This window comes from Melospiza melodia, chromosome 8 (assembly GCF_035770615.1).
Source record: "Melospiza melodia melodia isolate bMelMel2 chromosome 8, bMelMel2.pri, whole genome shotgun sequence".
NCBI lineage: Eukaryota > Metazoa > Chordata > Aves > Passeriformes > Passerellidae > Melospiza > Melospiza melodia.
Window position 1 is genome coordinate 36558496 of NC_086201.1, and position 23610 is coordinate 36582105.

A 23610-nucleotide genomic window follows, 5' to 3' on the forward strand; every position below is an offset into this window, starting at 1 on the left:
AGCTGAACCTGTAAACTTTATATAAGAATAAAGTGAAATAGGTTTACAAGAGGCAAGTTCCTCGAGATATCCAGAAACACTTTGGAAAGGAAAGGTCTTGTTTACGTGCTGGTTGAATTTGCCATGCTCTGCTCCTCTCACAAAACCACCTGTGGGCTCAGCAGTGGATGCTTTTCTCTGCCTGTTAATTTGTTAATTTGCAAAGGGGTTCGCTCCAAAGCAGAAAGCAGGCAGTGGGGATGGAGGGTAGAAATTCCCTGGCTTCTCCTTTGTTTGGCTTTTTTGATTTTTTGATTTTTTTTTTTTTTTTCTCCTGGAGGGGGAAGGTTGCTTTGAGGACACGTTTTTTAAATCCTCGCCGCTTGGTTCTGTTTTGTTTAAAGGGGGCAGAAATGTATTGTGTGTCATCTGATCAAAGTGCCGGGTGCCCCTGGAATTTTTATAGCATATTATGGACGGGAAGAGCTGTCTGCTGAGAACGAGATGTCAAACCTAAATCTCTCTGGGGCTGTACTGCACTGCTGCTATCCCGACCCAAACTGGGCCCGTTCACCTTCCTCCTCCCTCCCCCAAAGCAGCATCCAGCAGAAATCCGCCCCTTTCCCTGCTCCCAGAGAGAATGCTGGCTGCTGGCTTTAATTTGGGGTGCTGAGGGGTGGCAAGGGGAGGATGGTGATGCTCCCAGCTGGGCTGGTGCTGCTGGGGGACGCGGGGATCCATCCCGGGAAGCCGCAGCTGGAACCGCGCGCCGAAGCCCAACCTGGCTCGCGTTACGCGCCGAGCCTTTGCAAATCCCCGCTGGCTTTTTAATATGATGTAATTCCTCTCCCTAATTCTTTGATCCTCCGCCAGGAGCCCCATTCCAGCCGCCACCTTTGCCCTTGTGCTGCATTTCCTCTGTTTCCCTCCTTGCAGGCTTCGGGTACCTGACGAAGCAGCTGATGGGGCTGGCCGGGGGCCGCGTGGTGCTGGCCCTCGAGGGCGGCCACGACCTCACGGCCATCTGCGACGCCTCGGAGGCCTGCGTGTCTGCCCTGCTGGGAAACGAGGTACAGGCACCCCCAGACACACTCCCCCCTCGGGTTTGGGCGTCCCATCCTCCCGGCTGCCAAGTTCCTGTCGTTGTTTGGTGTCCTCCTGACACTCGGTGTTTGTTTTGTGCTTAAAAGCCACCTGTGCTTTGTAGTCGTGCAATGAGTGAAACAGCTAGGAATGGGTTTTGGGTTTGTTCTTTCTCCAAATAATTTGCTTTGTGCTCTTTGAAAAACAACGCTTTTAATTAATTTCTGAATTCAGTGTGCAAGTCTTCCCTTCTCTTTGCTCCCCTCTCTAGTCCTACAGACTGTGCCTGCTACATGGGGCATCTTGCTTGACATGATTTTTTCCTAGGAGTTACATTTTCTATTTTCTGCACGTTGCTGTGTAGGAGAAGTCTTGACTGTGTCAGAAAAATTGGCCAGAAAGGTTAGGGGGGTGATTGCAAGATAAGAGCCAGACAGAGAAATACAGCAAGATGTTGGATTCTGAAGAGCTGTGGGTGTTTTCCTACTGAGAAAATTTTAGATACTCCATCTTTTCAATACAGCAAGATGTTGGATTCTGAAGAGCTGTGGGTATTTTCCTACTGAGAAAATTTTAGATACTCCATCTTTTCAATACAGCAAGATGTTGGATTCTGAAGAGCTATGGGTGTTTTCCTACAGAGAAAATTTTAGATACTCCATTTTTTCTGCTTTCCCCCCCCCCCCACACTTTTAGTGTCAGTGGGATGAAAGAAGGAACACTACATCTACACACCTTTGAAATCCTTGCAGGGATGTTGACTCCACCACTGCCCTGGGCAGCCTGACTGAATGCTTGAGCATGCTTCCAGTGAATGAATTTTCCCTAATATCCAACTTAAACCTCCTCTGGTGTAGCTTTAAACCATATTTGAGGGCTTTTGAGTGTGGTTACTTTGGGCTGAGGTGCAGCACCAGTGGGTCTGTCTCCAGTGGGAGCTGATTTCTGGGGAGGGTTGTAGTTCAGTGACCATCAGGTGTCTGGAAAGATGGAGAGGGAGCTTGGATCTGCATTGAGGTGTGGAGCAGTTTGACCTCCAGCCTGTTGGGGAAGTATTCTGTCTTGGAGAATCCACACTCAGCGTTAGGTGGGAGGCTGGAGGAGGAGATAAACCAGCTGGGATTCATCAGGAGCACCTGCTTCCATCATCCAGCATCCCAGTGTCCAGAGAGCATCCTGCTCCTTGTGCTGGGCCAGGCAGCCCTGAGAAGGCTCTGGGCACAGGGCATGGCTCCAGCCTGCACTCAGCCCTGGGGACAGCTGAAAACTCAGGAGGCAGCTGCCACACCAGCATGGAAACAGGGGACTTCCACTGGTGGGGCACTGGCACAGCTTTCATAGAGAAGCTGTGGCTGCCCCTGGATCCCTGCAAGTGTTCCAGGCCAGGTTGGATGAGGTTTGGAGCAGCCTGGGATAGTGAAAGGTGTCCCTGCCCATGGCAGGGATGAGCTTTAAGGTCCCTTGTAAGCCAGACCTTCCTGGGGTTCTGTGAGGTGTGTATTGCACACCCATATGTTTTAAGTGGTCTCTACAGACAATTCCTCTGGCTCCAGCCACCTTTGGGTGCAGGATGCACTTGGAAAGGGAAGCAGTGGGAATAACACCTGGAGGATGTCACTCCTGCTGCTCAGTGTGCTCCTAGGATCACAGGAGGCTGACTGCAACCACAAGCAGTAAATAAGTGCTTCACCCAAGCCATGGGTGTGTTTGGGAGTGTGAGGCTGTGGGGAGAGCTCAGCACTCAGGATACCTTGGATGTTGTGAGCTGCCTGAGTGATTCCATTGAGCAGAGGAAATATTGATCCTTAAAGATAAAAAACATTGATTGTTTTAATCATGGCTACAAGGACACTTAAACACAGACCTGCTCTCACTGGTCCTAGGTGGGCTGTGCAGATAGGGTAATATTCCCTGGCTTAGGCACACATCAGAAAGCAGGAAACACTCCTTTTATCCAGGTCTTTCCTGGAACCTTTTGAAGGCAGGGCAGCCGGGGGGAGCTCTGTGCCGCGGCGCTTTGATGCGGTTTGATCTACAGCGTGTCAGAGCAGCCTGCTGCACACACATGGACAGGCAGCTGTGGCCAGGCCGGGCTGCAGGGAGCTGGGCTGGCTCGGGAGCCAAGCTGGAGCTCCACTGGGGCTGCTGGGAGAGGAGGGGAGCAGTGCCAGTCCCCCGAGCAGGGCGTCCATCGGCCGAGATCAAAACTCCCGCGTCGGGGAAGCAGCTCCTTCCCGAGCTGCCAGGAAATGAACCCAGAGCTGATTGCTGCCCTGGGGAGGGGGTCAGGGCTGGGGAATGGGCCTGCACTGCTGTGCAATGCTCACAGGGCTTCAGGGGAAATCAGGGCTGGGAAATCAGAGAGAGACTTGATACAGGCTGAGCGGGTTTGGGTTGTTCCGCCTGGAGAAGGCTCCTGGGAGAAGTGTTCCAGTGCCTAAAGTGGCTCCAAGAGAGCTGGACAGGAGCTTTAGACAAGGGTCTGATGGGACAGGAAAAGGGGGAATGGTTTTAATCCATTTTAACCCAGAGGGCAGGGTTAGATGGGATATTGGGAATTAGGAATTGTTCCCTGTGAGGGTGGGCAGGCCTGGCACAGGGTGCCCAGAGCAGCTGTGGCTACCCCTGGATCCCTGGCAGTGCCCAAGGCCAGGCTGGATGGGGCTTGGAGCAACCTGGGATAGTGGAAGGTGTCCCTGCCCATGGCAGGGGTGGGATGAGATGAATTTTAAGATCCCTTCACTCCCCAGCATTCCATGATTCCATGATTTTGGCGTCTGCTGATGGCAGTCCACACCAGTTAGCCACCGTTCCTCTCCCATTGCTCTGCAGAGCTGCTCAGTCCATCGTGGGCATCTCCAGCCTCTGCCCTTCAAACAGGAAGGTGATGACAACCAGGTGCCTTATGCCCAGAGTGTTTTTGCTCCCTTTTCTGCAGGCTGAGGCTGTTTATGAGTGTTATTTCAGGAGGAGGAGTGAGCTCTAGAATCTGTAACATGCTTTGTCTCAGTGTCAACCAAGAGGCCGTGGAAAGCTCTTGCTCAAAGACTTACCCAGGAGTTGCTTTCACCTTCACTTAATGTCGTACAGAAACCAGTTTGGAGCAGAACTATTTTTAGAGTGGGGAATTAATAAAAAGTGCAATCCATAATTACTGAATCTGGAATGCAGCATCCTGTGAAGTACCTATGGAATGGCTACCATGTGCTCATAAGAGCAGTCTTGGCTGCAGCTTCTCTTGGCTTTGAGGGAAGTTAAACTTTGCCATGGATATTTTTAAATGTTGAACTCTGGCTGTTCTTTGCTGGGGAACATCCCTGATTGGGTTGCTTTCAGCACAGTTAACAGCAGTGGACATCTCTTGTTTTGGACAGCCCACCTTGGAGGTTTGGCATGAATTCATTCATTAGAGGAGAACCTGCAAGGGCAGAGGTGTCTCCTCTTCTTGAGCTTTTCTAAAGGAAATCAAATAAATCCTAAAACTTTTATCCAGCAGTACTTGTCAGGCCTTTCCCTGGGCTGGCACAGGCATGCTCCCACTGCAGAATGACTAGTGGAAGGTGTCCCTGCCCATGGCAGGCATGGAGTGGGATGGGCTTTAATGTCCCTTCCCACCAGAACCATTCTGGGATTCAATGTTAACATTCCTCTGGTGTTCCTCTCTCTCTCTCTCCAGCTTGACCCTCTTCCAGAGAAGGTTTTCCAGCAGAGAGCAAACGCTAACGCCGTGCATTCCATGGAGAAAGTCATCGAGATCCACAGTGAGTGCAGCCCCACCGACCCAGCCGAGTCCCTGGGGACACCCCTTGGGCTTCCCCACCATCCTGCCAGCTCCATGCTCCCATTTCCCACTTTTCTGGTGGTCACTGCACCCTGAGCTGGGCTTGTGCAGTGACAAAGCCCAGCAGGGCTTTAGCCCTTAGGGGGAATTACAGAATCAGAGCACAGGTTAGGTAGGAGAAGACCTTCAGGAGGATCCAGTCTAGCTGTTAACCCAACAAAAACTAAAAGCTCTAAAATCTCTGTAAAGGACAGACTGTCCTGCCGTTAGAGGGTGCTCTTACTTCTTGGAAAGCAATTGAGTATCTCTGAATAACACAAGTTGGGTGTTGTGGCACCCATTGTTTAGGAGTAGATAGGCATGGAAGTGAAGCAGGCTCTCAGACACAGGCTGGGATTCTTGGGATGTCCTGTGCAGGGCCAGGAGTTGGATTCAATTATCTCTCCCAAGGGATGATCCCTTCCAAGGATATCCTATGAATTTTGCTGGCAGCTGTTGATATTTTAGGTTTATTTAGCTAAGCAGTTTAAAATCATTGCAGTGAACCTCGCCTGGAGAAATTCTTGGCAATTCTTTCCTCTGGAGCCTTCCCAGTGCTCTTCTCCATGCAGAAGGGTGTCAAACTGCTGGCATAAAAAATACTTTGGAGGTTGAAGCTTGGACTTGGTGATCTTGGAGGTCTTTTCCAACTTTAATGGATCTAAACACATCTTGGACTTCGTTAGTCTTCAGGGATTTGCCCACTGAATGTACGTGGCAGTCAGCAGGTGGATCCAGACCTGGACTGCATCCTTCCCCTCTCCTGGATTTTTTGGTGGAGAGACATCTCCAGGCACATTTGTCCTTAGGTCTAGAAGTTTCTGAGGTGTTTAAAGTGGAAAAGGGAATTAATTTTTGAGCACCTAAGGCCCTTAAAGTGAGAGTATGGATCAGATGAGTGAGAGTATGGATCGGATGAGCGTTCCTGAGCAGTTCCAAGCCAGCAGCCAAGTTTGGGAAAGCAGGAGCTGGAATGGTGCCCTGATGGCCCTGTTGTCACCTCTCCCCCAGGCAAGTACTGGCATTCCCTGCAGCGTTTTGCCTCCACGGTGGGATATTCCCTGGTGGAGGCCCAGAAGTGTGAGAACGAGGAGGCGGAGACAGTGACGGCCATGGCATCGCTGTCGGTGGGTGTGAAGCCGGCAGAGAAGAGGTCAGTGGTTTCCCATCACATTTCCAGAGCAGCCTTGCAGGTTAATCCTCTCCTTTCAGCCACTGCTGATGTGTTCCCCACATCCCCTGTCCTCTGTGGGTTCCCAGAAAACCTTCCAGGCTGCAGGAGAGCAGCGGAGCCATGAGCTCTGTGCGTGCACCCTGCGTCTGAGCCTTCTGCTCTGAGCACGGCTTTGGACCACACAAAGGAATTTATTTTGCTGGGGAAAATCTTAATGTTGCCCAAGTGGGATTGTCCAAAAACCCTTCTTGGTGGCAAGTTTAATTCAGGTGATCCCAGCTGGCTGGGTGGGAAGGTGATGGGAATATAAGGAGTGAGACTTGGCACCACGAATTGTCCATCTATGTCATGCCAAACCCTCTTTTCTCTCTCCCCTCCCTGTCCCACCCTGGCTGGCTGTGCAATCCCTCAGACCTGAGGACGAACCCATGGAAGAGGAGCCTCCCCTGTAGCAGCCACCTTCGAGCTGGAGTTCTCCTGTCTGTTCGTCTTCATCTTGAAGCTCTGCCAAGAAGCTTTCTCTTGTTACTCCTGCGTCCTGTCACGGTTATTTCCCGAACACGGAAGGACAGCCAGGTGTAAAGCAAAGCAAGCGACACAAAAAAACAAATCTCTCCGCATCTTTGAGTCTCTTTTTGCTGAAAAAACCACGCTGGTGAAGAGCAGCAAAGGACTGACACGTTGGGCACTCGCGTTCCTCTGGTCCTCACCGCGAGCAGAAAGAGGAACGATGCCCGGGAAGTCTTTGGCAGAGTTGCCAAACAAAAAAAAAAACACGAAAATGAAACAACGAAACGCGAGAATAATAAAGAAATCAAAGATTCAACAACACAAATCAAACGAACCTTAACGTAAAACTGGTGCTTACAAAGTTGATTACCCACAACTGAGCAATCTCCGCTTGAACCACTCAACCCATCGTGTACTTTCATTTCTTGGATATTTGGAAATGGCTCTTGCCTGCCTGTGCGTCACGACAGCTCCTGTCGGAACTGGAACGTTGGGAGATGATGGTGGATTTTTAACGGGGAGGGACAGGGAACGAGGACTCACCTGACACCTAAAGGAAAGGGAAGCAGAAGGGGGGGAACGGTAGCCCAGATGGAGTCGGCTTTATTGTCTCCAAAGCCATCTGAAGATGAGTTTGTGCCTTTTTTTTTAATTGATGGATTTGGTGCAGCTGGATTTTCTGAAGTTTGAGGAACAATGCCTTAAGTAAAAATTAATTAAAAAAAAACAAAACACACACGGAAAAAAAAAACAAAAAACAAAAAACCAAAAAAAAAAAAAAAGAAAAAAAAAAAAAGAACACAGCAGTTCCTGAATATTTTTCCTCTGGTTGGGAAAGCCAAGGACTGCCATCAGGAAGGAAGACTTTTTGGCTTGTGCTGGCATGATGGTGGGAAGCAGGCATCAGCTGAACAGAGCGTCTCCAAAAACTGTCGACAAGTTTGGATTTGTTTTGTTTTCTTTCATTGCTGTTTCAGAGAAAAGGAAAAAAGAAAAAAAAAATTAAGGTAGTTGCCAGAAAAGTGGCAAATACTGTTGGGTCTTTGAAATTCAACCATTTTTAACAACCAATTTTCAAATGTTTTCTCTCTCTTCTACATTATCTAGTAATTGAACTTACCAATTTGGTTGTTGAAGCATGTATTAGACACAAATGCAGGTTTTAAGACTGGAATGCTTTTTATTAAAAGCAACTAGCATGAGATATTGCTTAAATTGTTAGGTATAAATATATATATGTGTATAATGTATATTCCAAATGTATTCCAAGCTTAGAAACCGGATTCCTATGAATTATTGAGAAAAATATTTATGATGCATTTATAGAAAAAAGAAAAGAAAATATATGTAATAAATGCATACTCTAACAGTAGCCATTGGAAGCTCCCTAGGGACAGATTTGGGAATTGGAATGTCAAAGGTGCTTTTGGAGAAGGATCTAGGTTGAAACTCGAGGACTTGTCAGGCAACAGGTTGGGAAGTTTTTCAGAAAGCCAACACTTTAGCCACTGGGCAACTACCCTAAACATTTGTATTTTAATTTAAGGTTTTTAGTTGTGATCCTTTTCTAACAAACACGAGAAAAAAAAAGAGTTTTTTATAGCAAAGACGCTGAATTTGCTGTTAATTTTTATATGGATATTTCCCGAAACCCTCCGGAAGCCTTGTTTGTGTGACTCTGACATTTCTTTTCCATTTGGCAGGTTTCCTTTCTGAACGGCAATAGCATCTAAACCTTTCTTCCTCCCTCTTTTCTTGCTTATAATACATGGATTTTCCTTTATTTTCTTTCCTTTTTTTAAATTTTTTTTTTCTTTTTTAAATTTTCTGTATTGTTTTCTCTCCTTTTCCTCAACTCTTTTGTACAGTGAGCAGCTTTCTGCAGGTGTAAGGAACTGTGGGCAGACCAGCAGAGTTTGTTTTTTTCTGGGAAAGGGCGCATTTTACCGAGGAGGAGGAGGAGGAGGAGGAGGATGAGGGACGGCGAGGGGCTCCTTTGTTGTACCGATTCCGCCAACTGTATATTTCCTCAGCTCTCTTGTAGTAGCTCTGTAGAGAAAATAAGGAATTTTCTTGCCTGGTAGTGTTCAGTGGGCAATGCCTTTGTCCTGCCCGCGGCTCCTGGCGCTGCCTGCCCTCGGGAAGGCTCCTTGGATACTCCGGGACCGCCGGCCTTTTCTGTCCGCCGGACGTGCCCGCAAGCTCCCCACCTCCTCTCTCCCTCTTTTTCTCCTCTCTTGTTCTTCTTCTTCTTCTTCTTCCTGATGCTGGGAGAGGTTTTGGAGGCCTTTTTTTCGTTTGCCCCCCACCCCGAGGAGGGAATCCTCCCGGGAATGCCGGGTGGGAGAGGCCGCGAGCGCTGCCGTGGAGCGTCCGGGCGGAGACGGCGCTCCCCGCGCGCCTCCCTCCAGCAGTGTAGGACAGCACATCCCTCTCGCCAGCACAGCTCCTCCTTAACCACCCTTCCTCCTTTTATCCTTTGCTCCCGTGGTGACTGACTGGTGGGGTTGCTTCCAGTAACTTCTCTTCTTTCCAGTTCTCGAAGCAGCCGCTTTCGTTCCGTTCAGGACTCGCTGGCGGGAGGAATCGGGAGCGTGACCCCCACGCTGGAGGCTTTTGTTTCCTTCCTCGATTTCTAGTGCAGTTTCAGAACCAAGACACTACAGTATTTGAGTTGTGCAAACCCAAGTACGTCCTAAAAAACCCCAAAAAGCCCCAGTGGCAAGGCCTGTCCTCGGCATATCCTAAAATTCCCCCGTGTGAGAGCACCGCGTTCCTGGGGATGTTGTGGTTTGGGGTTTTCTTCCATCTGACCACGCTGCTGCTGTGATCTCAAATCCATCCCACTGGTGACTGACGTGGGGTTTGCTCCCTGTGCCCTGGGCAGTGCCTGTGTTTACACCTCCCTTTGTCTCGTCAGCTCTTCCCCGGAAGGTTTTTGACATTTCTGCTCCCGGTCGCGGCAAAGCTTTTTCCTTCCTTTTTGCTCTCCCGGGAGCCGCCGGCTGCCTGTGCTGAGCCGGTTCCTTTGGAAAATCCCAAGGAGCTTGTTGGGATGCCACCTTCCTTCCTTCCTTCCTTCCTCCCTCCTTCCTTTCCAATCCTTTCCCTCAGCTTTTTGCCGGGACGGGAAGATTTTTCCCGAGAGGACAGAGCTCCAAGCTCCCGGCGTTGTGGATTTGTTTGCAGCATCCCCCTTTTCCCTGGGAACGCTGTGACCTTCCCTGGGGGTGCTCTTCCCCGGGGATGCTCTCCGGGCCCAGCGCAGGCACGGAGAGGAGGGAGGGAGCCCTCGTTTTGAGGCTCTCCAGGGGGATTTTTCACCTTTTTGAGCCATTAAAGCTTCTTCATTTCAGATGACTTTGCCACGGTGCGGCCGCGCCAGCGGGGTGGGAGCCTGGGATGCTCCCACATCCCGGCCCGTGCTGCCCAGGGCATCCTTTGTACCTGCTTGGGAAGAAAAGGAACATCTGTCAATCCTCTTTACAGTGAAGTGAGGCCCAGTTTGCAGTACACAAGTAACCATTGGGGGTTTTTTGGTTGGTTTTTTTTTTTTTGTTTGTTTTTTGGTTTTTTTTTTTTACTTTCGATACAAAACATTCCTTTTTTTTATTAGTCACGGTCATGTACTCATTCCATTCTTCCTTTTGTAAACTTTTTTGGGCCCATGTTCTTTTACGGGCATTGATATATATAAATATATATATAAATATATATGAATATATTTTTTTAAGTTTCCTACACCTTGAGGTTGCATGGTCTGTAAGGTTGGCATGTCTTTATATTGTATACAGATTTTGCACGCCAAACTTGGCAGCTTTGAAAACGATAACGAGAAAAAGAAACAAAAACAAAAAAAAAAAAAGAGGTGGTTTGGGGTTTCTCTGGGTTGGTTTTTGTTTTGTTTTTGTTTTATATTGGTTTTTTGGTTTTTTTTTTGTTTTTTTTTTGCTCTCGTGGCATTTGTGGAGACTAAAGGTTGGGATGTTGTTGTCACACACACTCACTCACCCACACAGCTACACACCAAGGAAGGAGAGTGGGAATTCTTTTTTTTTGTTTCCTTTTGGAGTCTTACTGAACTTAATAAGAAGAAATTGTGCTTTTTATTGTTAAAAAGAGTAAATAAATTAAAAAAAAAAAACAAAAAGGACTACTTAAAACATTTCTCATTTTAAGAAGAAAAGAAAAAAAAAACTAAGACGTTTATCTAGCACTTGTGACTTACCAATAATAGAGTTTATTGTATTTATGTGGAAACAGTGTTTTTAGGGAAACTACGCCGAACACACCAAGTAAACTGCCTGTGTCATTATTATTATTATTATTGTTATTATTCTTTTCCTTTGGGTTGGTGTTTTTGCTTTGATTTCTCGGCTGGGTGGGGAGGTTGGATGCAACCCTTGTGTCAACACACACAGAGTCGTTCATTCCGAGGAGCCGGACGGACGGACGGACGGACGGACGGATGGATGAGGAGGACTTTAAAGAGTTAACTCTTCAGCACAGCTGCGTTAACTTTTTTAAGAAATTACTTTTACATGATGTATTTTTGCTCGGTTTCACTTTAAGCAGTCGTGTACTGTGCAACACTGTGGTTTAAAAACGAGACTTTACAGCAAAAGGCAAAACGTGTTTCTTCATTGTCACGAAGTTGGGCTCGTTCTCAGCTCATCTTCACTTTGTCTTTGATATTGATGATGATGAAAAAGAAAAAAAAAAAGTATCCTATTGAAAGAAAATAAATTAACACTTTTTCTGTGCTCCATAGTGGAGGCGCTATTTTCCAATTTATGAGGATGACAAACTTATATATATAATATATATATAAAAGTGGGGGCGGGGAGGGGGGGGAAGGGGTTGAAACATTATTCACCCGAGAGCTTATTACAGATATGTAGTATCAAAAAGTTGTAACTATATTATATTCTACTTTATACCTATACATGCTCAGTATGACATCACCATTGGTAGCAGCTACCGGTTTACGCTGTAATTTAGACACAATTTCACTCTTCCTGTATTGGACCCTCCTTTCAGTGATGGTAGCATTCTTTGTGCTCGACTTTCCGATGGTCCTTTCTTTTAATTCGGTGGAGTTGGAATATTTTTTCTCATTCTCGTTTTTTTTTTTTTTTCTTTGTTTGTTTTTATTTTATTTTTCTCTTTTCTCTTTATTTTGTTTGGGGGTTTTTTTGTTGTTTGTTTTTTTTTTTTTTTCTTTTTTTCTCTTTTTTTTTTTTTTTACTGGCCAATGGTGTCTTTCTCTGACAGTACCGACTTCAATTTCAACTTTATTAGGAGTCCAGTATTTTGTACCACATTATGACAACTTGTTATTCTTGTGGTGTAAATAAAAGAAAAAAGTTAATTATAGTACCACCCGGGTTTCTGCTGCTCATCTTCTTTCCTTCCTTTGCTGGGATGGGATGGTTTCATCTGCTGGGTTCTTCATGTGTCATGGAAGGGGGTGTTGGTGCCAGAGAGGGTTTTTGGGCAAAATATACCCATGTCTGTGTTGGAGTGTTCATGGAATAGCTCCTGGAGTTTCCCAGTTTCCATGTGGCTCCCAGGTGCACGTTGACAAGTGCTGCGAAAAACCACTTGGGTTTCCAGGTGAAGCAGCTCCAGCTTTACACCTTTCCCAGCCTTTTTCTTGTATCCTTTCCCTCTGATTGGCTTCCTGCTGGTCTCTGGAGCCCCCTGAACCATCCAAAATCCATCTGCTCCGTGTGTGTCACCTGGAATTGCGCTGTGCTCACAGGGGATGAGGCCACGCCTCAGTTCTGGGCTCCTTGCAGGGGCTCCCTGGAGCAGCAGCAGGTTGGTGGGGAGACCTCACAGGGAAAACTTGGGATGCTCCCAATTCTCTCAGCTGTGAAGCATCCCCTGCTGCTTCTGCCTGGTTCGTGGAATCATGGAGTGGTTTGGGTTGGAAGGATCCAGGAGGTCCCCTCTCATCCCACCCCTGCCATTCCCGGGACATCTTCCACTGTCTGGTACTGGCACACCCTGCCCAGGGCCCCCGCTGAGTTTAATTTTATAAATTTCACTTGTTTTACTAATGTTTTTTCAAGGCTTTGTGCTTTAGATGCCTGCCCGTGGCAGTGGGAGCACTGCAGGGGGAGGAAAAGGCTCCAATATTAAATGTACAACCTGAGCACCCAGGGGGCAGGAGCTCATTTTGTGCCAGCAAAACATCCTGGATTTATGGTGGGATTTGGATCATCTTAATTTCTGGAGCAGAAACTTTCTCCCAGGGCTGGGTTGATCTCTTAGGGAATTCTCTGAAGCTCACTCAGGGCTGTGAGCTGGCAAAGCCAGCTCCTGCTGAGGATGGGGAATGTGCTCCCATCTGTCACAGACATCTTTTATGAGAAATCCTTTCCTTAGGATTTTTCCTCCTGAGAAGCTGAGAGGCCTCAGGAACAAAATGTAAACAATGATTATCTGCTGCTGTGGAATGCAACAGGTGCATCTGGGATTGGTCCATGTGATTGTTTCTAATTAATGGCCAATCACAGCCCAGCATTTGTTATCATTCCTTCTTTTTCTATTCTTAGCTGGCCTTCTGATGAAATCCTTTCTTCTATTCTTTCAGTATAGTTTTAATGTAATATATATAATAAAATAATAAATCAAGTCTTCTGAAACATGGAGTCAGATCCTTGTCTCTTCCCTCATCCAAAAACCCCTGTGAACGCCGTCACTCCCATCCCAGAGCTGGAAGGCTTCAGCAGGAATGGAGCAAATCCCAAGCTCAGAGAGGGAAAGGATTCCTGGCTGGGGGACACAGAGAGGGGCCAGGTGTCTCCTGGATGGCCACGAGGGAAAAGCAAACCTCTGCCCACGTTTACAGCAAATTAAATGGTTCAGTAGCAGAAGGTAACGTTTGGGGTTGAAACAAAACCACCCCAAAATCTCACTGCTGCACAGAAGTGAGGGAAAGCATTTCCTGTGTGGATTAGACCACACAGCCGGAGCATCAGTGTGCACTAGCCACAGACAGGTGCCCTTTATCTGATTTATTACAGGCCCTTTTGAGTCTTTTCCATCTATTTCTTTATTCATTGATTCCCTTGCCCCACGGTGGGAAGGTTTAGATTCACAGAATCACAAAAAGGGACTTGAAAGGACCATCTTGTAACAGACCCCTGCCATGGCCAGGGACTGCAAATTCACTGCAAGTAAAGGAAAAAAAAAGGGGGGGATTTACTGTATTTGGAAGGATGAGGGTGCAGTCAGAATTGTGCATTTGTGCTGTACCAAGGCACAATTATCCAGTGGTCACCAGCTTCAGAGTACCTGCAGGAACAAGAAACCTGCTTCCCATTAAAGCAGGAAGGGAATGGGGAGCAATTCCTGAGCTTTAAAGGCGATTAAAGAGTCCTCGAGCAAGTTTTCAGAATTTCACTCTTCAATTACACGTTTGAGTTTGAAAGGGGGGAAAAAATAATAAAAACTAAAACTCCCTCCTTCCCCACCAGCAGAGGGCAATTCCTGCAATCCCCCCCAATCCCCGTGGATAATGCAGCCAGTGTGGGATTAGCAGCCACCTCTGAGCCGGCTGGGTTCAGCCGCTGGGGAGCGCCGGGAATTCCTGGAGCTGGTTTATCCTGGAGTCTGTTAATCTCGGAGCCGGTTTATCCCGGAGCTGGTTTATCCCAGAGACAGTTTGTCCTGGAGCTGATTTATCCTGAAGCAGGTTTATCCTGGAGTGGTTTATCTGGAGCAGGTTTATCTGGAGCTGGTTTATCCAGGTGGAGCCGATTTATCCAGGAAGAGCCAGTTTATCCTGGAGGTGGTATATCCAGGAGCCAGTTTACCCTGAAGCTGGTTTATCCAGGAGCCGGTTTATCCAGGTGGAGTCGATTTATCCAGGAAGAGCCGATTTATCCAGGAGCTGATTTGTCCTGGAGTTGATTTATCTGGAGCTGGTTTATTCTGGAGCTGGTTTATCCTGAAGCAGGTTTATCCCAGAGCCGGTTTATCCTGGAGCCAGTTTATCTGGAGCCAATTTATCTGGAGCTGGTTTATGCAGGTGGAGCCGATTTATCCAGGAAGAGCTGATTTACCCTGAAGCTGGTTTATCCTGGAGCTGATTTATCCAGGAGCTGGTTTATCCAGGAGGAACTGGTTTATCTGGCAGCCCATTTATCCTAGAGCCGGTTTATCCCAGAGCTGATTTAACCCAGGGCCAGTTTATCCAGGACCCAATTTTATCCTGGAGCTGGTTTATTCTGGAGCCAGTTTATCCTGGATCCCATTTATCCTGGAGCCAGTTTATCCTGGAGCTAGTTTATCCTGGAGGAGCTCCCGGCACTGCTGAGGGTCCCCAGCGCTGGCAGGGGCTGCTCCCAAACCCTCCCGTGCTGGGCTCCAGCAGGAGGAAAACCGGGACCAAAAGGGATGAAATCCTCTGGGCTCTGGGAAAGGGGGAGAGAGCTCTGTGCAAGGGAGGGAGCCTGGAGTGGAGATGGGGAAAAACTCTGGGAGCATCCTGAGCCCATCCTGACCCTACCCCGAGCCGTGCCAAGGCTGGGGAGTATTCCATTTGGGGGGACCCTCGTGGCAGGCAGGAATGATGCATCTGACTCCATGTTCTCAGAAATCTAATTTATTACTTTATAATACTGTATTGTATTAAAGAATACTATACTATACTATACTGTACTAAAGAATACAGCAAGGACACTTACTGAATGCTCAAAGATAACAATGAAAACTCCTGACTCTTTCCAGAGTCTCTTTTCCAGAGTCTCGACCCCGATTGGCCAAAGAGCCAAAACACCTCACAGCAGAACCCAATGGAACACTCACCTGTGGGTGAACAATCCCCAAACACATTCCACATGAGCACAGCACAGGAGAAGCAAATGAGATAAGAACTGTTTTCCTTTTGCCTGAGGCTCCTCAGCTTCCCAGGAGGAAAATCCTAGGAGGAAAATCCCAGGTGAAAGGATTTAATCAGAGAATGTGAATGGGACAGGGGAGCACTGGGCCAGCCAAGGGAGCAGGGGCTGCACCCCCCGCCTCCTCGCTGTTTTTAGGGAATGTCTGCAGCCAGGTGCCCAGTCCACTACCGGGGATGCAGGTGGGGATGAGGAGGAAGGAGAAGGAGAAGGAGAAGGAGAAGGAGAAGGAGAAGGAGAAGGAGAAGGAGAAGGAGAAGGAGAAGGAGAGGAAGGAGAAGGAGAGGAAGAGGAAGCGGTGGAACAGCTGCACACCCAAAGCACAGAGCAGCTTCCCCCATCTCCGTCTGGAAGCTGGGCAGGGCTGCCCAGCTCCCCTGGGCTGGTGGATGATGGCCCCTGACTCCCTGAGATGCTTCCCCTCCTTTCAGGGCACAGGGGCTGCTGTGGTGCTGCTCAGCTGGAGCAGCTCCATGCTGGGATAACAAAGTGCCCTGGCCAGGCTCACCTGCTGGGCCCTGGGCCCTGCCAGACCCTGTGAGAGCTGCAAGTGGGACTTGGAGTGAGTTATCCCACAGGGGCTGCAGGATAATTCCTCTGTCATCCAAAGCCTTCTTATATCTGACCTCTCTCCCCCTTATCTGCCACGGGAAATTGGATTCGCACTGTTACTCCAAAACAATTCCTCTCTGTTCCCTTTACAAGGAGAGAGAGGCAGGGCTGAGGGCTTGAGGGTCCAGGGCTGCTCCCAGCCCTGCTTGGAGAGCCTTGGAGGGAGATGAAAGGAAGAGGAATCCAGGCAGGTGTTGAAGATTGCAATGCAAGTTGTTTTCCATTCCCATCTGTATGGCAGATCACCTTTGTCAAGTGGGCAGTTTGCTTTATCTCTCTCTTTGAGTGACCACATTCACTCCTCCCTAGGAGGGGACATTGCTGATAACAGACTATTGAATGTCACTGCATGGCTGGTAAGAACTAGAACATCCCATTGGGAGATGTGAGCCCAGAGGGAGGAGCCAAGCATTGCTACCCAGATATAATCCAGAGGTGTTTGAGACATCAGCACGGCTTTCTCCACGGGATTCCCAGAGGAACAGAAGCTGCCTCTCCTTCCACTGGATCTTCAGAGGAAGAATACATCCTTCTCTACAGATCCCCCTGCTCCAGCAGAACCACCCCTGACACTGCAGGAGGGCTGCAGCCACATTTCCAATGGGACTGCCACCAACACCCTGACCCACAGGGTGTCAGGCTGGGCTCTGACTCTGTCACTGTTGTTCTGGTGCACTGCATTGTTTACCTTATCTTTTTTTTTTTTAGCTTCCCCTATTAAAGAACTGTTATTTCCTGCTCCCATATTTTTGCCTGAGAGCCCCTTAATTTAAAATTTACAGCAATTCAGAGGGGTGGGGAGGGTTTACATTCTCCATTTCAGGGGAGGCTCCTGCCCTCCTTAGCAGACTCCTGTCTTTCCAAACTGAGACAGCAGGGAAGTGTCTGCAGATCCCACCAGGGCTGGAATCCTCTCTGGGAGGCAGCTGGATCAGGTTCTCCTTCCCAAGGATCCTGGCTCACCTGCCCGTGCTGCTGGGCTGCTCAGCCAGCCCATCCTGGAGCACAGCCATGCTGGAATTCTGTCTGGAGGCAGGGAAGTGACACAGAACCATCAAACCTGGCAGGTCCTAACCTCCCCTCAGTCAGAAATCACGGTGCCTTGAGTTTATCATGGAATCACTGTGGTTGGAAAAGCCCTCTCAGAGCGCTCAACCATCCCCCAGCACTGCCAGTCCCACTGAGCCCTGTCCCCAGGTGCCACATCCACAGGGCTTCTAAATCCCTCCAGGAATGGGGACTCCACACTGCCCTGGGCAGCTGTGCCAGGGCCTGGCCTCCCTTTCAGGGAAGAAATTTTCCCTAATATCCAACTTCAGCCTTCCCTGAGGGGACTGAAGGGAATCCCATTCTGGACTTCTCTGGTTCTCCTGCACAGAACTGAACCATGAGGACAACCTGCGGGAGGATTAAAGGTGTTTATTTCTGGAGACTTCCAGGTGAGTTTTTGCTCTTCCCCCTTGTCCTGCTGTAGGACAGATTTATTCTCCTCCCTTTGCCTGCCTGAAAGAGGTTTTTGCCTGTGTCATCCTCAGCTTTGGGACTTTGGGGAGTTGAGGATTCACAGCAGAGCAACTTCCAAGGTGAGGAAACAGCAAAAACAGCTCTGAAAAATGCATTGGTCTGACTGCTCAGAAGCAGCTCCCAGAGCAACATCTCTGTAAAGAAACTTAAAATGATCTCTCAGTTTTGCTTTGGGTTGGGTGTTGGGGTTTTTTCCCCCCTTGGGCACAATTAAATCCATGAGCTCAAAGGGACAATGGTGGCTGGAAAAGTGCAGTGGGATGGGAAGGGACGCCCTGGCTGCCACCAAACCCACCTGAGCAGCATCACCCTTGTCCTGCTGAGCCAATTTGAGGCTCAGGGGCTTTCCCAACTTTTAGCTGGATTTTCTTCTTTTCCAGACAACTTGGATTTCGCTTGCAACCTGTCTGGCAGCCTTTGGCTTCCTGCCTGCTCGGAGCCAGGGCCTGTGGAGATTAATGGCATGGAAAATGAGGAATGCTGGCCATAAAACTCTGAAATTGTGGGAAAAAGGCAGCCTCTGGTGAGAAGGTGTGTGGCTGCCTCAAGGGTGGGGTTTGGGAAGGCCAAGGCTCTGGCAGGATTATTTTCCCGATCCCTGGAAATGTCCCAGGCCAGGTTGAGGCTTGGAGCAGCCTGGGATAGTGGAAAGTGTCCCTGCCCCATGGCAGGGTTGGAATGAGATGAGTTTTAAGGTCCCTTCCAACCCAAACCATTCTGGGGTTCTGAGAGCTTAAAGAAAAGTCATCTCACAGAGGGGCTGGAGCACCTTGAGTCCAACAAATCCCTTCCCTTTCCCTCCTGATGGAAAGGTGGAAATCCCCAGGGTGAGGGCTGCCTCCCTCCAGCAGGCAGGGATGGTTCATTCCCAGCAGGGGAGAGGAAACCCAAAATGTATTATTTATTAATTATACCCAAAATCTATTATTTATTAATTATAACCAAGTTTTCCATGGGCTCTGTTCCCAGGAGCTGCATGGGACCCACCTTGGTGTGCATGAGGTTCTCCTCCTCCTGGATCCCGGCTGCATTCCATGCACAATGGGAATTCTCAGCTATGCAATGGGGCGACCCGTGGAAAGGACACCCCAAAACAGTGGGGATGGGCTGTTCCTCAGCAATCTGTGCCTGGAATTGGCATCCCAAAGCCTCCAGGGCAGCAGAGGCAATGCCAGCACCCCCTGAACTCCTGCTAAACATAAGCAGAGAGCCCTGCAAGAGCAGCCGCGCCAGGAGCTTTTATTAATCACAAAATTCACCTGGAAACACTTTAATCCTTACAAAATTCACCTGGAAACACGTTTGAGGCTTTGTTGTCCTCAGAGAAGGGGCTTGGTGAGCTCTGGCTGGAGCAGGGCTGTGATGGTGCTCACAGGGGTCTCAGGATGAGGGAAGAGATGAGGATCTGACTCTGTGTTTCAGAAGGCTTCATTTATTATTTTATGATATATATTACACTAAAACTATACTAAAAGAATAGAAGAAATTATTTCATCAGAAGGCTAGCTAAGAATACAATAGGAAAGGATGATCACAAAGGTTTGTGGCTGGGACAGAGAGTCTGAGCCAGCTGGGCTGTGATTGGCCATTAATTACAAACATCCACATGAGACCAATCACAGACCCGCCTGTTGCATTCCACAGCAGCAGACAACCAATGTTTACATTTTGTTCCTGAGGCCTCACAGCTTCTCAGGAGGAAAAAGTCCTAAGGGAAGGATTTTTCACGAAAAGATGTCTGCGACACAGGGCAGCTTGGCCACGGCCAGGGAAGGAGGATTTGGGGATTTGGGGTGGGTGCAGCAAGGCTGGGGGAGCTCAGCAGGGATTTGGGATGCTGGGGCATGTCCCTGTCTGATCATGACCCTGTGGAGGTTGGGAGGAGGGATGGGGCTGTTTGAAGTCCCAGCCACCCAGCTCCCCTTTCCATACCAAAGCTGAGCTTGATTAAATCAGCATTTCCTGGCTGGAAGTGGGGTGAGGACAGGCTCAGTGCTGCTGTGGCACCCCCAGAGAGCAGCACCAGGCAGCATCCCACCCCTGGAGGGGATGGAAGTGGGGTTTGGCCCTTGGAATGTTTTCTTTAGCCCAAACTCAACCCACAGAACAAACCCTGGTGGGTGGGAAAGATGAGGGTGAATGAGTATTTGGATGGGGAAAGGTGGAAATCACCTGGAAAGAAGAAATATATATATATATATTTATATATACACATATGTATTTTATGTGCATAAATATATATAAAATCTGACCCAGCCCTGAACTTTTCTGGCAGGGGAAGTGAAATTCATGAGGAAATACAGCCCAGGCTGCAATTCCTCATTATATCAGTGGGATATAGCCACGTTAGTGGGGCCAGTAAATCTGCCAGATGGCAACAGGGGGATGAGGTGGGGAGGGAAGGTGGGACTCTCAGGAGGGTGCTGGGGCTGCCCTCCCCCAGCCCTGAGCACCCCCTCCATCCTCATTAAGGAATGTTAATCACCTCGGCTCCCAAAAACTCCCAGGGGTTTGTTTATCATAAAATCTTTATGGTGCTCAGAGGTTTGGAGGGTTTTTTTCCCCTTTCCCTGTTGCATGGGAAGGGTTGGGAGGGGTGGAAACAAGCAAAATATTGACCTGATCCCTAGTGCACAAAAAAAATGTATTTGTGGGAGAAGCCCCCACGTTTCCCATTTCCACGAAAATATCAAATTAACAGGATAACTCTGCCTCCCCACCACATTTCTGCAAAGGGAACTGTTAAATTTGGTTTGGTTTATATCTTAATATTGTAGATCTTTAATGATGGCCTTGCTGTGGGCTGGGAAGTCAGGGCAGTAAAATGAAAAATGTAAAAAAATGTAAAATGTAAAATGTAGGTTTCCCCAGTGGCAAAAACAGAAAAATTCCTGGTGTCCCAGGATGCCTGGCACTAAATTCCCTGCACATAATGCACATCTCCACCATCCCCAGCATTTTCCTGGCGACTCGTGCTTGGGCCGGCTTGGACACACTGAGGCACACACTGAATTATTTGGAGAGCAGAAATAGAAAGCACCTCAAAGGCTTCCAAACTGAAGGGGAAAAAGAATAAATTCAGCCTTTTCTCTGTGGAAAATTGAGATGGAAATTTGGTCTGATCAGCACAAGCCTTTTATTGAGGGTTCATTTGAATGAACCCTTTTATTGATTTATTTCTGTGATGCCAACAGGACAAGGAGCACACTGGGCAAAACCTGGCTTGGTGAACCCCATGGTCAGAGGAGCTCTTGGGTGACCCTGTGACTTTGTGTCCCCTCTGGTGAGGGACCATGGAAGCCCTGAGGAAGGCAGGATTGACCCCCGTGAGCTCTGAAGTGCCTGTGCCATTGGGTATCACTGGGAAAAGGTGAGCTGAGGGACTGGGAAAGCTGGAGATGGCCTCTCCCAGCTCCTTTCCCTGCTGTGGTGCCTTGGTTTGGAAAGACAGGAGTCTGCTAAGGAAGGCAGGAGCCTCCCCTGAAATGGAGAATGTAAACCCTCCCCACCCCTCTGAATTGCTGTAAATTTTAAATTAAGGGGCTCTCAGGCAAAAATATGGGAGCAGGAAAGAACAGTTCTTTAATAGGGGAAGGGGAAAAAAAAGATAAAATAAACAATGCAATACACTAGAACAACAGTGACAGAGTCAGAACCCAGCCTGACACCCTGTGGGTCAGGCTGTTGGTGGCAGTCCCATTGGAAATGTGGCTGCAGCCCTCCTGCAGTGTCAGGGGTGGTTCTGCTGGAGCAGGGGGATCTGTAGAGAAGGATGTATTGTTCCTCTGAAGATCCAGTGGAAGGAGAGGCAGCTGCTGTTCCTCTGGGGAATCCCGTGGAGAAAGCCGTGCTGGTGTCTCACAAACCTCTGGATTATATCTGGGTAGCAATGCTTGGCTCCTCCCCCTGGGCTCACATCTCCCAATGGGATGTTCTAGTTCTTATCAGCCATGCAGTGACATTCAATAGTCTGTTATCAGCAATGTCCCCTCCCAGGGAGGTGTGAATGTGGTCACTCAAAGGCAAACTGCCCACTTGACAAAGGTGATCTGCCACACAGATGGGAATGGAAAATATCTTGCATGGCAATCTTCAACCTGGGGGAAAGGCCCAACCTCTCCTGGGCCTGTGTTGCTCTTGCCTGAAGGATCAGGACAGCAATTTCCACATCCCACTCCGTGGCTCCTCTGTGCTGAAGGTTGCTCCAGCGTCCTGCCAGCGCCCTGGGGCGATGGGGAAAACCTCCTCACGTGGGTGGATGCTGTGAATTTTGGGCATGGTGGGCACCCTTCCAACCTTCCAACCCGGGAGGACACAACCATCTCCTCAACTCTCTACCTTCCACTCCCCTCTAGTGGTTATGGAGCCCATGGGAGGCTGAGGGGAGCTGGGTGTGCAGGGAAGTGGCTTTTAATTCACCACTGATGCCATCTGAAGGGCACCGAGGGGTTCCTGCTCAGGCCCAGAGAGATGTGAGCCTGTGTGACACAGCCCAGGCTGAGCCAGGGTGCTGGAGATGGGGTCACACCCTGCACCTTCCTTTCTTTAAAAAATAAATTTAAAAAAATGAATAAATTTAAAAAAACAAAAAAACCTAATTCTCTTCTCTCCTTAATGAGAGAAACTAGAAAAATGGAGCCACAATTGGCTCCAGGGCATGAGCCCTGCTGTCCCCAGCTCTGTCCCAAGCCTGTGACATCCTCGGGTTCTGTTTGGTTCCGGGGCTGAGCGAGCTCCAGCGTGGTGCCACGAGCCTGCAGAAGGAAGAGTTGTTAATCTGACGCTCTGGCCTCAGTTCCTGCTGCTGTCAGCTGCCCAGAGAGCTGAAAACGAGAGGATGAGAGTGGAGCTGAGATGGGATAGTAAACATCAGGCAAGGGAGGACCCCCTCAGTCTGTCCGCTGTCATCCCAAGAGGTTCTCCTGGAGCTGATCCTGGCTGAGCAAACACCTCTGAGCTGGTGTCTCCTCCTGGCTGAGCACCCCCTGAGTCTCAGGGCTCACCTGAGACTCCACACCGCGGCTCTGGCTTTGTTTTCATCTCTGTGATCCAGCAGACCTTTATCTGAGGCGCCCCAGAGCTGGGGGCCTCCATCCCAGACCCTTCAGCTGGTTCAGGGACACAGAGTGATCCTGCCTCGGTGTCCCACCAGCTGGCAGCAGCTTTTTGGGTGCATTCCCACGGGCATCCCTGCTGGGAAGGCAGATCTCTGCCTCCAGGGCTGGCACAAGGAGCCCTGGAGAGGCACCCACAGCTGTCACCCCCATCCTCCTTGGGGACATCTCCAGCCAGCCCTCCTGGGAACCATCCCATCCAAGGCCACCTCCCTGCCACCACGCTGTCCCCCCAACCTTCCCGAGGGTCCAGGGACCTTCGTGTTCGCTTGAGAACTGAGATTCCTCTTTTTCCTCTTTTTTTTTTTTCTTTTTCCCCCCCCCCCCCCCCCTTTTGGAAGTCGGGAAGTTTCCAGCATGAGTCACTGCCCGCCTCCCCTCCGTAATGAGCACTCTGGGAGCTGCAGGATGACTTTGGGGTGGGCTCCTAGAATTAATCAAAGTATCTTCCACATTTCATCCGGCCAAATCCCTCCTGACTGGCACGGCCCTGTCCCAGCCCCTTCTCCCTCTGCCCTTTCCTCCTCTTTATTTTTTTTTTATTCTTGGTCTCTTTTATCCCTTCCCTCTTAGCGGCATTTCCCACAATTTACTCGTAACCTCTTTTCCCCTTCGGTTCGGCGGAGCCCTTTTTGGGGAGGTTTGTTTGTTTTGTGCTTGCAGCCCTTTTCCTGGTGTCCATCATTGTGTCGCTGCTGTCGGGAAGTTTGGGGCTTTGTTTTCTTTGGTTCACAGGCTTTTTGACGTGTTAAATAACAGGGATGGTTTCACCGTTTGACAGTAGGGAAAAAACACCCCGGTGACCCCACCCCACTGCTGCTTTCAACTCCCCATTAAAGCCTCTGTGGTTTCGATTGCTTTCAGGATTAAACAAATGTTTTC

The 23610-nt window shown here is 49.0% G+C and overlaps 1 protein-coding gene and 1 pseudogene across 7 annotated transcripts in view; both read left to right on the forward strand.

The window, feature by feature from the left end:
• Window positions 1-11945, forward strand: part of HDAC4 (histone deacetylase 4) — a 186305-nt gene extending 174360 nt beyond the window's left edge. For all 7 annotated transcript variants that reach the window (XM_063162701.1, XM_063162702.1, XM_063162696.1 and 4 more), the window contains 4 exons: window positions 916-1049; window positions 4739-4823; window positions 5894-6035; window positions 6469-11945. In XM_063162701.1, coding sequence (XP_063018771.1) covers window positions 916-1049; window positions 4739-4823; window positions 5894-6035; window positions 6469-6508 — 401 coding nt within the window. In that variant the 3' untranslated portion in view covers window positions 6509-11945. The remainder of the gene's footprint in view (window positions 1-915; window positions 1050-4738; window positions 4824-5893; window positions 6036-6468) is intronic.
• Window positions 10322-12541, forward strand: LOC134421560 (uncharacterized; annotated as a pseudogene).
• The last annotated feature ends 11069 nt before the right edge of the window (window positions 12542-23610 follow it).